The 15,774-nt window shown below is 37.2% G+C and overlaps 1 protein-coding gene across 1 annotated transcript in view; it reads right to left on the bottom strand.

The window, feature by feature from the left end:
* Positions 1-15,774, bottom strand: part of LOC145681514 (uncharacterized) — an 80,970-nt gene that overhangs the window by 55,819 nt on the left and 9,377 nt on the right. The window contains exon 2 of the mRNA XM_081753160.1: positions 14,826-14,981. Coding sequence (XP_081609286.1) covers positions 14,826-14,981 — 156 coding nt within the window. The remainder of the gene's footprint in view (positions 1-14,825; positions 14,982-15,774) is intronic.

Raw genomic sequence — 15,774 nt, 5'->3', positions numbered from 1 at the left:
CAGCTTGAAATAAGCTTGAGGTGACAATCCTGTAGCAAGCATTATGTACCAAGTTTGAGATAAACTTGAGGTAACAAGCCTGTAGCAAGCATTATGTATCAAGTTTGAGATAAACTTGAGGTAACAAGCCTGTAGCAAGCATTATGTACCAAGTTTGAGATAAACTTGAGGTAACAAGCCTGTAGCAAGCATTATGTACCAAGATTGAAATAAACTTGAGGTAACAAGCCTGTAGCAAGCATTATGTACCAAGTTTGAGATAAACTTGAGGTAACAACCCTGTAGCAAGCATTATGTATCAAGTTTGAAATAGACTTGAGGTAACAAGCCTGGAGCAAGCATTACGTATCAAGTTTGAAATAAACTTGAGGTAACAAGCCTGTAGCATGCTTTATGTAACAAGTTTGCAATAAGCTTGAGCTGACAAGCTTGAAACAATCTTACAGTATAAGCCTACAATATGTTTGTCGCCTGTCAACTTCGTCGCTTGAATCAGCCTTGATATACGCTTACAGACTTGTCGTAACAAGCTTGGGACAAGCTTATATCCTTGTCACGACAAGCTTATATCATGCTTGTGGCAAGCTGTTTCTGCTATCTGGGTTAACTCCCACTTTAAAGGCAAGTTTAACTCACTTCCGGTGACGCACAAGACGAGGAAGTAGGCACAGAAAACTTTTAAAAAAATAATCACTAAACGATGCGAAAGAAACGACCTAGAAATTCGATAGTGTCGGAACAATGGGTCATTTTGGTCACACTTTGGACGTCCATTTTCACACACTTCTGGTGACGCGCAAAACGTGAAAATAAGAGCACGAAACGGCACGAAACATTCACTACTCGACGCGAAAGGAAGGACCACGAAATTCGGTAGGTATAGTGGCGGAGCAGTGGGTCATTTTCGTCCCACCTTCGAGGCTCATTTTGACCGTCTTCCAGTGACGCACAAAACGTCGAAATACGCGCACAAAAGGGTATGCAATGTGAAATTAACGACCTCGAAATTCGATAGTAGCGGAACTCTTGGTCATTTTCGTCCCATCTTGGAAGCCCATTTTGGCCCATTTACGGTGACGCACAAAACGTGGAAATAAGGGCACGAAACGGCACGAAAATCCACTAGTCGATGCAAAAGGAAGGATATCGAAATTCAGTAGTGGCGGAACTATTGGTCATTTTCATCCCACCTTCGAGGCCCATTTCGACCATCTTCCAGTGACGTACAAAACGTCGAAATAGGCGCACAAAAGGGTGCGCGATGTGAAATTAACGACCTCGAAACTCGATAGTGGCGGAACAGTGTGTCATTTTCGTCCTACCTTGGAAGCCCATTTTGACCCATTTCTGGTGACGCACGAAACGTGGAAATGGGGGCACGAAACAGCACGAAAATTCAGTAGTCGATGCGAAAGGAAGGATATCGAAATTCGGTAGTGGCGGAACTCTTGGTCATTTTCGTCCCACCTTCGAGGCCCATTTTAACCGTCTTCCAGTGACGCACAAAACGTCGAAATAGACGTACAAAAGGGTACGCGATGTGAAATTAACGACCTCGAGATTTAATAGTGGCGGAACTCTCGGTCATTTTCGTCCCATCTTGGAAGCCCATTTTGACCCACTTCCGATGACGCACTAACGTGGAAATAAGGGCACGAAACGGCACGAAACGTTCACTAATTGATGCGAAAGGAAGAACCTCGAAATTCGGTAGTGGCGGAGCAGTGGGTCATTTTTGTCCCACCTTCGAGGCCCATTTTGACCGTCTTTCAGTGACGTACAAAACGTCGAAATAGACGTACAAAAGGGTACGCGATGTGAAATTAACGACCTCGAGATTTAATAGTGGCGGAACTCTTGGTCATTTTCGTCCCATCTTGGAAGCCCATTTTGACCCACTTCCGGTGACGCACGAAATGTGGAAATGGGGGCACGAAACAGCACGAAAATTCAGTAGTCGATGCGAAAGGAAGGATATCGAAATTCGGTAGTGGCGGAGCAGTGGGTCATTTTCGTCCCACCTTCGAGGCCCATTTTGACAGTCTTCCAGTGACGCACAAAACGTCGAAATAGGCGCACAAAAGGGTACGCGATGTGAAATTAACGACCTCGAAATTCGATAGTAGCAGAACTCTCGGTCATTTTCGTCCCATCTTGGAAGCCCATTTTGACCCACTTCCGGTGACGCACTAAACGTGGAAATAAGAGCACGAAACGGCACGAAACATTCACTAGTTGATGCGAAAGGAAGAACCTCGAAATTCAGTAGTGTTGGAGCAGTGAGTCATTTTCGTCCCACCTTTGAGGCCCATTTTGACTGTCTTCCAGTGACGCACAAAACGTCGAAATAGACGTACAAAAGAGTACGCGATGTGAAATTAACGACCTCGAGATTTAATAGTGGTGGAATTCTTGATCGTTTTCGTCCCACCTTGGGGACTCATTTTAACCCACTTCCCACGACGTACAAAACGGAAGTAGACGCACAAAACGGCACAAAACGATGTGAAGGAAACAATCTCGAAATTCATTGGTGGCGGAAGAGCAATAACTTGTTCCGCCATATTTGTAGGCCCATTTTGACCCACTTCCGGTGATGCACAACATGTGGGAATAGGCGCATAAAGCGACACAAAACACGCACAAAAGATGCAAAACAAAGTACCTTGAAATTCGTTGGTGGCGGAACAAGTTAATGACGCCGTGAGCACCAATATAAGTATATACTGTAGTTCTTACCAGTTGGCGCGGTGGGTCAGTGGTAGAGCGTTCACCTCCGGTGCTTGAGGTCTCTGATTCGATCCCAGCTCGCACAGTTTGTACTTTGTGGTGGACAAACACCGTGCTCGTGGATTTCTCGGGGTTCTCCCGTTTCCTCCCACTTTCTTCATTTCATTCATTTCCTATCATCACCGTCTCCTTTAGCCTATCCGGCATAAGCGTGAGACGTAAAACTAAAGATTTCTTATCATTTTTTGTAGTTCTTACCATCAAGGCTGAGAACTGCACGGTCCAATTTTTTAGCCAAAGTAGAAGCCCAACCGGAATAGTGATGTCAACCGACTCGGCTTGGTTCAACTGAGCGTACAGCTTGAGCTGGCTTGGTTGGGATTACCCATCGGCTGGGCTCAACTGAGCCAATGGCTTGAACCGGCTCGGTAAAGACGAGTCATCGGCTCGGCTCGATTGCAGCCAATGGCTAGAACCAGCTCCGTTGAAACGAATCCATAGGCTGGGTTCGAGTCAGCTCAACTGAGCCGATGGCTCGAACGGGCTCGGTTGGGGTAAGCAATCAGCTCAATTCGGCTCGGCTCGTGTGAGCCATCGGCTGGAGCTGGCTCGGTTGGATGAGCTGTTGGCTCGGCTCACTTCTCGGTTCGGCTCGATAAGTGAATAAGCTGTGAGCGAGCCGCTTGAGCTGTTGACAACCCTAAACCCGGGTCGAGCAGTTTTGAACATGTTTGGCTGGAATCCCATAACTTCTAACAATTTTTGGCTCGAGCCCGAATACTTGCTCCTCCTGAACTCAAACCAAGAACCTCGTGACCGATGTCCTTGCCTCCTGAAGATTTCTTGACGACCGAGATCGACAGTCAACTAATTTTTAGTATTCCGATACAAACCGCCTATATTCCATGTTTATACAGGTACACGGTGTTATAATGATAATTAATTATAGTAGTAGTAGTAGTATCATTGATTATTATATTGTCTATGTAGGATACTTGAAGATAGTAGTACTTGGAACTACACAAAGGATTTAGCTCGAATTGGCTCGACTCGACTGGAAACTCGATCCGAATTCGAGTCGAGTTGGGGGAAATTTTTCGAGCCGAGATCTCAAGTCGAGCTCAAAGATGTCTGCTTCGAGTCGAGTCGAGTTTTAAAGAAAACTCGTTCGAACTCGCTGGTGCCCATTCCTATTGTATGCATGACGGGCATATAGAGTTCTTTCGAGGGGGATAGAACCATAAACATAATATATTTTAAAAAATACTTAGTTTCCTGGCTTTCTTCCCAGGGGGGGAAGGGATGGTAGGTATCCAGCATTTCTTATAAGTACCTTATTTGAAATATGTAAAACAGTAACAAGTGGACAACACAATACATACACATCTTCTTATCTTCAGTTTCAATTGCTGATTTCAATTGCAATTAACAATTACAATTAACAATTACAAGTTTCAATTGTCAATTGCAATTAACAATTAAATGTTTCAATTGCACCCTTTGCAATTGACAATTAACAATTAAAAGTTTCAATTGCCTGGTGACCAATTAACAATTAACAATTGACGAAAATTTAATTGCAAATTTTATGATTGAATTAAATTGCAATTGAAATTAATTGTCAATTACAAATTGAAATCAATTGCAATTGAAATCAATTGCAATTGATTTTCAGAGCAATTACTTTCAATTGATTGATCAATTGCAATTGATTTCAATAGATTTTGCCCAACACTGCTTGGTACTATGTAACTCAATTATATCTAAAGGTAAGATTGGTTGCATACCATTTAGTTACTTTAAATATTTTAACCAAATTCCTTCACGTGATGTACACGTGACACATCTACTTCTTTTATTTTTATTTTTTTTTTTTTTGTAAACAATAAAATTTTCAGAATGTTCATTGAACCTCATATAATAGAGTATAATATACACTCTCATAACAAGTAGCAAATTACTGTTCAATTTCTTCACTCAGAAAAGAAACTATACAAACACAGAGAGAGACACTGAATAATAAAATATAGAAGAGCTTCTCGTTTCCTCTAGAACAAACCAAGTTATATAAACAATTACTGCCATGAAACCAACAAGACTGTTAAGGAAGTAGTTAGCGTTCATAAGCGTACCTAATATCCCCAATTATAAACAAATAATCACGTGAATTTCTATTTGTTTCCTAAGTAGTTAGGTTATTACTTCTTCCTGTCAGTGTTTGTATAATAACTACTAAAGTTGTTAAAAACTTTAATAAAGAAGAGCTGGTCTCAAGTAATGATTATTGATATGACAATTTACTTGCCCATAAGATGTTTCTTTGTGTGAGAACTTTTTTTTTTTTTACAACACATGCAGCAGAAATGAAATGAAATGAAATTTTTACGAAATGAAACCTTTCAGTTCAACATCCCACGATTAGACTCTTTAGGCTAATGGAGACGAATAATTAAGGCAAGTGTATGATGGTGGAAGAATTGGTGGAACGAAATTGTGGGAGGAAACGGCAGCATCCCGAGAGAACCCACGAATACGATGTTGTCCACCACAAACTTATTTGGCATGGATCGAACCAGAGTGCTATATTACTGATCCACCATATCCCCCGAATTAAATTTCTAGTTTTACATCCCAGGTTTATGCCTTTTACGCTAAAGGAGACGGGCGATTAATGGAGAGGTAGAGTTGCCAAAATTTTTCAGAGGGGAAAAAAGAAATTTTAGAAATATTTAGAATGGTTTTTTAGAAAGTTTAGGAATAAAAAGGAAGATCTGTGATATTTAGAATTTACATTTAGTAAACATAAACATATGGTTCCACATCAAAAATGTTGATAAATAACGAGGAACTGCATAATTTACACCTTTTTATCTAATATGATTTAGGGCCATTTAATCTAGGACTCTCACAAGGGAGGGTCATGCAGTGGCTCCGCTGAGATCCGAACGAGACAATTGTGTTTCCATTTCATATGTTATAACTAGATGAATCCCAAAGTTATACCTGCCACCGGGCGGAATATCTTGAGTTACAACATATTTTGTAATGTACAAAAAAAAAAAAAAATAAATAAATAAAAATAAAAAATAAAACTGGCAGAGTAGTTTGAACCAAGTCATTTGTTCGGAAACGGTTGGGTAAATGGAAAACTCGGCCAACACGTATCCCATCATTTTCAAGGACACACTTTTTGGGGTAAAAAAAATAAGTTTGCCCCAGGGTCTCCCGCAGGGTCCCAAACGGGATCTAACTCAAACTTTTCAAATGACAAGGGGGGTTAAGCGGCACACCGTTTGAAAGCTATTTTAAAATGAAAGAAAATGGACCAAGCTCGACTCTCTACTACAATCCTATGCAAAATGGCGGCGTGTCAAAATGTAAATGAAAACTTAATTGAAAAGTTCATGATCATCCCTATAAATCGGAAACATTGAGACAAATGTGAAAACAAGAAATGAAGCGTGGCATTATTTTCAAAGCACAACGATTTAAGTTAAAACATCTTGTCCCAGGACCCCCACAAAGTCCCAGGTGGGGTGCAACTGAAAAGTTTCAAATGGCAAGAGGGGTTAAGTAGCACATCGTTTGAAAGCTCTTGTTAAATAAAGGAAGATGGAGCACGTCAACGACTTTCTACGATAATCCTGTGCAAAATTGCGGCGGATCAATATGTAAAAGAAAGCTTAATTGAAAATCTATGGCCACTAAAACCTATACCGAAAGGATAGGCATACTAAACTGATGAAGCTAGGAAAACCAAATTTGGCATTAATATTGATTAGTTTTTGACGAAAATATGCGAAATGTTCAAAGACGCGACATCTTGAGTTCAAAATGCAGCACTATGTATCGAACACATGTCCAGCTCAGACCACTGTTGTTGGAGAAGCGAAATGTGGTATTTACGTTTATGGTTAATAGTAGATATCCAGAAAATATCAAAGAGTATCATCTGTAATCCAAAATGGCTGCCAGCGTGAAAAATGAGTTTGTACATAAATATGCATTTTCTCGAAATATTGTGACCAAACCAACAAAGTTTGACGCAGCTCGAAGTACTGAAATGACATACAATTCAGTGGGTGGTTTGGTAGGGCTCACCAATCTTCCTTGTGACCCTCCCTTGTCAGTGGGAAGATAATGTAGCAAGAATTGAAGATAGTAGGAACACTTTCAAAATTTTAACTGGAAACTTAGTCGGGGAAAGACCACTAGAAAGGCTTAGACAGAAATGAGAGAACAATATTAAGATGGCAGAAATAGGAATATAAAGTAGAAACTGGATCCAGTTGACTAAGAGCAGAATTCAATGGAGTGCCTTTTTCGAACCCGACCTCTGGTCCCATAGGTCATAGAGTTAGTTAATATAAGGTTCTATATAATAACGTACAATAATCTTAATTGGAAATTGGAGCAGTTTCAGTGAAAATAATTGCAACGCATAAACACGAAAAAAAAAGTTACATATTACACAATCGTTGTTGCTTTTCATATTAAATTACAGTATTTTAATGAAGATTCCATTTCTGAATTGTCCTAATCCCTTTTTTATATGTTAAAAATACTTCAAGAAGAACCTAACGAAATTCACAACCACTTGTAGTACTGCTTTTATTAGCTCACAGTAAGTTTTCTTCCTGATATCACTCTCGGGAACAGAGTGGACACTCGGTCGAAAGAGTGTAAAAGCTTTCTCAAGCCAGAAATCTTGAATGAAGTTTACCTGGGTTTTCCTCATTCGTACCAATCAAATGTCGGGATGGTACCTAACATACAGGTCCCAGGCAGCTTCCTTCCTTTCCCAATCCTTTCTTCTTTCCCTTTCTTCTGATAGTGTGTTCACCGCGGGAAGTCATTCCTCATACGTGGCGGGTTAACATGGTCATAGATGCCGAAAGCCCAGAAATCTCATTCCTAATCCTAATCCTTCCTGATATTAGTATAGCACAATTGATTGAAACTGAGACATAGTCGAGATGGTACTGGCAAGTGATGGTTAAGATGCTAAAACAACCATATTCTTATACTAAACATAAGATAAAAGTTAAGAACATAACCTGTTGCATTTTCTCTTTGAATATGTGTGTACTAAATTATAACAGTGTTAAATCAGTTCCTAAAATGTAGAAACATTAAAGTTTCCAGAACTGATTATCATTTCTTTTATTTATTTATTTATTAAAAAATGAAAGAAATCGTTTTTTGGATAAAGTAAATGGGTTAAACGTACCAGAAAAACGTAAAACTTATGGAAAAACGAAAGATTTGGCAACTCTACGACAGGAATAATAGAACCTCGACCCACAAACATAGTGTTGTCAACCGCAGACCAACATGGTCTATGATCAAATAAGGGACTCCTCACAGCAGAGATGACCCTATACCACTGAACAATGGTGCTCCCTAAGAGTCCTTGTGAAATGTAATATAAGTGAAAATGAACTGAAATGAAATTTTTCAGTTTCACTGAATTGAATTTTAATTTGTTCAATGACCATTTAAATTGGCTGATTGTCATATGGTATAGAACATGTCAATCATAGTATACAAAATATATATTCATATTATTCTAAAAACGTAACTACACTTACAATATTTCCTAAGTGATAGAAAAACATGATAACATGTGATTTCCTTGGAAGAATTACTAATAAGGTACATCACTTATCAATTAAAGAAAGATTTATTGTTATTTTTTATTTTTATAAAATAGAAAAATATAATACGCACAGAAATTACATTTACGACTTAGCAGAACCTAGATCAGTATTTCTGCACAGTGCAAAAGCAGTGGTTTAGCAACAGAGAACGTACTGACGTTTTGAAACTTTCATGCTTGGAAAGAGATTTAATTTGATTAGGCAAAGAGTTAAAGAATTGCACACCTTTGTATGCAATTGTTTTCGAAAACAAAGTGATATTATGAAGCGGAACTTGGAAATGTGACTTCGTTCTCGTATTATATCCATGTTTATTTGAGTTCTTTTTATACCGTTCTTTCTTGTGGACCAAAAGTAATGTTTCGTATATATACAATGAGGGAAGTGGAAGAATATTTAGGTCTTTGAAGAGCGTTCTGCAAGAAATGTAATATGAAGTATTGGTGACTATTCTTATCACTTTCTTTCGGAGTATAAAAAACTTTCTTAAATTCAGTGGACAAACGCCCAAAGGCTATTCCATATCTGATTTTGATGTAGAACAGCACATGGTAAGCTGTTAGTACTGCCTTTCTGCTTAAAATGGGAACAAGTGACTTTATTAGCAAAATTACAGAGGATAATTCATGACATAAGTTTGCAATATCTTGCGACCAGGAAAAATTATTATCTAACAGAAGACCAAGAAACTTGAATTTTTCGGTTGGCTTTGTTATTTTCTCGTCTATTTGAAGTACTGGATATGGTATCAATTTGGCGTAGTTAGAATGGAAGTATAAGCAGGATGCTTTGTCTGAGTTTAGAAATAATTTATTGTTTGCAAACCAGGAAACTACCTGTGACATATTCTTATCTATTTTCTTTTGGATTTTGCGTCGTTCTGATTTTATAATGAGGTTTGTATCGTCTGCATATAAAATAAGTTTAGTCCTTCTAAGGTGGTTTGGAAGATTATTTACGTAGAGAAGAAACAGTATAGGTCCTAAAACTGATCCCTGTGTACTACTACAATTTGTATTATGTTCGAGAGATAGGATTCTATCCACAATAGTGGAATACCCCTGGTACCGTATCCATACAACTTGTTTAATAAAACCTTGTGGTCCATGCAATCAAATGCTTTCGTCAAGTCACAGAATACAAAGAAAGGATAGCATTTTGTATGCAAGACATATATGACGTAAGGAAAACGGATGATTGGAGGAAGTAAATAGTGATGAAAGAATTGATGGAATGAAATGTGGGAGGAAACGGAAGTACTCCCCAGAAAACCCATGGACACGATGTTGTCCACCACAAATTTACTTGGCCGGGTATTGTAACGTAAGTAAATACAATAAAACTTATGTTAATGGTACAGACAGACGTTTTTGTCCAGACACAAATATGTATATTATTATGGAATAGAACCTTCCCTTACGTCATCCGTGTTTAATACAGAAAATACTTTCCGCAATTTGAAAATATAATACTGAAGCAGTATAGTTCACACAAAGTTCTTTCTGCTCAAAATGTCTTCGTCATAAGTGAGTACCGTACCTGGTGAAAAACAACACTCAACAGTTGAACTCTGACTTTGAAATTCTTTTCACTACCGTATAAATTTTCAGCATTTAAAAATAACGTTTCATGTTCGTATTGATCTACTTTTACATTTAGTACAATCAGATTCGAATTAAGGGATTTTCACAGAGGGAAACATGTATTTCAGAAGAAAATAACCACTACACATACAGTATATTAGTAGCCCGTACAAACAAATCCCTCAACGATATTTTTGTTTCTTTACAGAGGGATATATTATAGCTATTCACCTTTAATCGAACAAAGAGTACGTACGTTCATATTAGCTTATATTTACATTTGTAATCAATGTATTTACTAAATTCTGTGTACAATTTCCGTATGAGGTGTGAACAATCTAAATTTCTGTAACCTCTCTGTAACTGACATCTCTCATACACGGACAGATAATCTTACCCTTATGACGTTCATCATTCTGTGGTTTCTTTATGCTGATTTACAAAGAGAGATATACCGGGTTCATCATAAGCCTTTCCAGAGGATAGGGAACTCCCCAGCAATAGAAAGTAACTTATCATACAATTACAGAAAACTGAAAAATTCTATTCCTGCTTGACAAGCCTATGTCTCTTTCAAGACTATGTTTACATGGAGAAATATTGTAGGGCTGCAAGATTCTTTTAATGACAGCTACAAGATTTTTGCAGCATGGCAACCTAGCTTTAGACTATAATAAGAACTATTGTCGGAAATACAATTCCATCTATTCAGCAGCACCAATTTCTCAATAACTTTTAACAGGAGGGGATTCAGCTCTGTGTATTTCATTTGTAGACACCCAAGGAAAGATCCAAGCAAATATATCAAAATTCTAGTTGGTTCCTGGGCTTCAGAGTCCCCTAGGCCGCCCAGGATCTACGTCCGCGTATCCGTTTGATGTACAGATTATTACAATAAAGTTAATTGGTTCATTGGTCGTATAGGAGGTAAACGTTCCTTTCGACACCGGTTATATGAGGCATCCATCTATAGGTAGCTTAACGCGGGATTCGAACCGCAACGGTCTCACCGAGAATCGAACTCGAGGCTCCTCCTGTTCTGAAGGCGTATATACAAGCCATTTAATGAAAACGGATCTCCAATCAAATTCACGTTAGAACATAGGGTACTTCTGCAGGATGTATATAGTTAACATTCTGATAAGTTACTGAAACAACTCCACTTATATAAGAAGATTATTACTAACAGGATTTACAATTATTATCTCAAACTCATTACTGATTAAAATGGGATATATATATATATATATATATATATATATATATATATATATATATATATAAGGCTGGGATTAAAATTTTCAAAATTTTTACGGTAAGCATTTTCTTGAAATTCATAACTTCCTTTCTACAATTTGTGAATTTTATGATTGAACGTCGCGTTTACAGAAAGGCGATAAGTACGTACGATGTACCTTGTAAAGTGTGAACTTTTTAAGTAAATAAATATAATTTCTGTTTGCTTCAATTTACTTCTTGCCTTTTTCATTCGTGGTATTTGTAAATCCAGCGCTTTTAAATCGATAATTGAGAGGAAACTGTATGATGATCAGTGCAAAAGAAATAAAAGGTCAGAACTACCGCACTAACTTTCTCCCTTCAATTTATTATTCTAAATCTATGATCCAGTTATTACTGAAATATGATAAATTACTTATTCATTCCAGCCCAGTACATTTTCTTGTCGAATCTTTACATTTTTTCCCACAAACTATTAGAGGCATCTTTCTTATACTTGGCCTAACAATGGTACCTATTTTTCTGAACTAGAATCATTCTGTTCAATCAATATTTAAATCGTAGCGATGAAACTGAATTGTGCTTCTGATATACGATTCAGTGCTATGTAAATTATAATGTCACATATATGAGAACTTAACAAATCGTCTGCATTTGTTTTAGTTTCAAATACAGACGATACTGTTCTAAACAAAACCTGTAATTTTGACAGTTATTCCAGAGATAAAGGTACAATGCTTTCAGTGTTTCTTCCAGACATGTTTTTTTTTGGGGGGGCACTGCCTCCCTGGAGCTCTCAGAGTGCCCCCTGAAGGAGACCAAAATAATACCTTTATAAAATAAAAATAAAGTAGTACCAGCAGTGCCCCCCGGAATACTAACTGTGCCCCCCCCGGAACCTTTTTTCTGAAAGAACGACTGAATCCTTTTTTTCTTTTTTCTTTCTTTCTTTTTTTTTTTTTTACAATTGTTGATTAGTTTCATTATGTATAATGCATATTTATGAAACACAGTAGCACGCTGCCTAATGGAATCATATACTTTTATCACAGGTAACTGCTATGAAAAGTATTATAGGGCTATATAGTTACTGATTTGACATTATCCGGTAAATTGAGATTTTTTAGTATGCTTGTTTTGTTATACATGTTTCATTAAGATCTTTTTACAAAACACTTGTAGCTCCAACCATATCGACTCTGGAACTACTACATAAGTAATTAATACTTTTCTGACCAGAGTCTATACTTAGTATATTTATTAAAATTAAAACAAAGCGAAACAGTTTCAGTAACTTGTTATATTTATCAGCGTTACTCGGAAGAGATACCTTCATAACATTCTCTTCCAGGTATGTTATTTAGAAGATGGATGTTAAGACATCTCTTGCAGCTAACGTCCGATGAAGATAACTTTAAGTTGTTGAAACTGTTATGTCTTATTTTAATTTTAATAAATAAGTATAGACCCTGGTCAGAAAAGTATTAATTTTTTTTACAAAACACGTATTCAGAGCCTACTGATCCAAAGTATTCGATTTGAATATTACAATAATGTATTGAAAAAATTAATTTAATTGTGCAAAGAAACACTTTTAAATGCTATAAACGCTAAAGACATGCACAAACGTTTATTATTTTAGAGCCAATCCATCATAAGACTTTTACTGACGACAATATTTCAGGAATTTGTGTTATTGTGTGGGGCAGCCGAATTGAAGTTTGACCTTGAGCGCTGCTCGCACGTCCACCAATGCGCTTAAAGCAATCTTACTAACCCTGTGATGCAAGAATCCCATCCGGCTGACATACCGTATGCGCTTTTAATGACACGAGAACCTTATCAACCATGTCGCTATATTCGTCCACTGAAAGCAAATTTCTCACTGAAAGTTTAGCAATAGCATGTCGCGACTAGTATTGCTCACGGGACAAGAATAGATGAGAAATCGGGTTTACCCGTCTAATCTCGTTGAAATCTCATCTTGTCTTGTCCAATTCTCAGAAAAGCTTTTCTTGTCTCGTTTTAGGAATGTATGTACAAAATTTTTGCCCTGTTTTTTTTTTATTAACTCCATGCAGAAACTATCTCATTCTTTCCGCGTCGCGAGATATCCACGAAGAGTGTAACATAACAACATTTAAACCATATATTATTGGAGTATATTGTGTAATGACTTGAACATCTTAACCCTGGAATACACAGGGGGGTGCTGGAGCACCCCAGACGTTATACTCGTCGCCATTGTGGCTCTGTTCTCAGGCACATTGGTTGGTGATTCCGTGTATTCTCATTTTGGAGCATGGCATTCACGGTGGTGGGTGTGAAGCAAATTGTCTCGTTTTAGAAGAGAATATATTCAAGGGGTGGGGTTCTCCAACACCCCACCTGTGTAATTACGTATGTGAAATTCAATTTTTGACGAAATTCGTTTTAGATACTTTGCATGTATATTTGATTAATTGCATGATGGCGAAAGTGTGTGCAGGTTGAAACAAGTTTACAGACTTTGTACTGAACACATTAGAAGAAGATTATGATTCTGAAGGTAATTTCAGTGAGTCCGATGACAATATTGAAGTATAATCGGAAGTCGATGACGAAATTAGTGGAAGTGACACGAGTGACACTGAGGGTAACATCGAAAATGATCCAGCTATAAGGGGAGCCTCTATATTAGGAAAAAAAATGGTCACAAAAGGAATTCTCAACCATTCGTTAGGAGTTTCTAAAAAAAACGGGTTGGAGTTAACTAGACCCTACATGCTGGAGCGCCTCAAAAAGAATCTTTCGACTAATTTATCTATTGGTATCATAAATATCCTTGGAATTCAAAAAGAACTGTCACCTGTAATTCATTCAACATCTAGACTTCCAGAGCAAGCACGATGTCGAATGTGCTCTAGGAATAAGGACAGAAAAACTAAAGCTTTTTGTTTCAGATGCAAAGAGGCTGTTTGTGATGAGCACAGAAACGAAGTCTGCATTTCGTGCAGTAAGGAATAGCTGTGTCTGTTCAAAAATACATACAAACTCCTATTGTGTCTTCTTGTAACTGCTAAAATAAAACAAATATATTTAAGTTTGTGTATTATAAATTTAGTAGCGTTTAATTATATGGGGTGCGCTGGCACCCCACCTGTGTATTCACGTAAGCTTTTTTTGTCTGTGTATTCCAGGGTTAAAAGTCAAAATATGATCTTTATGGTGTTCGTGCAATCAGTTTATCAATCCATAGTTTTTATACGTACTACGAATCATATAACATAATATTTGAAATCTAAGACTTGGATGAGTGTTGCCCACTAGACTCGTGAAATTCCTCGTGCCGTCTCGAATTTAAAAAGATACTACTCGTTAGACTCTTGTTTCGTTTTCAAAACGTGAATCGAGATGATACGGGAAGTTTCTGATCTCTTGTGCAACACTAGTCACGAGCTCATTGGTGCATCCTAGACGTCAATGTGGGTGCCGCGAACTATTATATAGTATAAGAAAATTACAGTTTTTTTTTTTTTTTAAAGGCTTGAAGAGGAATTCACTGCTTAGGTAAACACTCAAAACTTCATACTACTAGACATAGTTTACAGATGCAATGAATTTAAATACTTACGTAGACTTAGTTGTTTGGTCATTATCGTTCTTAAAGGAAGATGGTATGTCTGGAAAAAGGAAAGATTCTATTACGTCATCTGTGACAGGAGAATCATCGTCTAAGTGAGAATCAAAATAGGGTTGTGGAGCTTCTTCAAACGATATTTCGTTTATCCTGTAGGAGAAAAATAAAGTACAATATTAGAGCTGACTAATTGAATCAAACTTCTACTATTCGACATAATCTGCGTATGTGTCTTTTTAATTGTCTGTACCGTGACAACTATCGTAATATTTGTCCAATATTGATGAAAATTTCCATATTTCTTTCTCCAACCTTGCGAGAATAAAGAAAAATATGTTGAAATGGGGTTACAGATTGGAATTTCGCACATACCTGGTAACGAAACAATTTTCTACTATAGCTCTTAAAAAATATTTGAAATTGAAGGAATGTGCTATACATATAATTTAGGGGTTTCTGATCATCCAACTTAGTTAAAGTAGAAACTATCCAAGAATAAGCACAGCAACTCCAAGTTCCTCATGATATACAATATGATAATCACTTTTAGTAGATATGAATCATTAAGTGGGAGTTACCATGAATGTAAAAGTTTGTCCACCACTGCAGATTCATTCTTTGGGTCATATACACAAACAATAGAAGGGGGGGGGGCAAATTGGCGTTCGAGTACATCGAGAGTTATGATGTCATCAACATGGCTGCCAGTGGAATTTCCAATAAAATTTTTAAACGAGTATAATTTTATATAGAATAGAGGTAAAACTGTCGTTTTAGTCCCAAACTAAAGTAAATTAACTACAAATTATACATAATTAGTTGCAGCATCTGTATATGGTATATATATCTTTGTATATCTTTGAAATATATTGGAGCAAACTTGAAAAAAAATTGACACTCGTTTTCAATTTTAAATTTGAATAACCGTAATTATCAAAATTTC

This window comes from Thermobia domestica, chromosome 3 (genome assembly GCF_964235325.1).
Source record: "Thermobia domestica chromosome 3, izTheDome1.hap1.1, whole genome shotgun sequence".
NCBI lineage: Eukaryota > Metazoa > Arthropoda > Insecta > Zygentoma > Lepismatidae > Thermobia > Thermobia domestica.
This window is presented reverse-complemented; position numbering and strand designations above follow the sequence as displayed.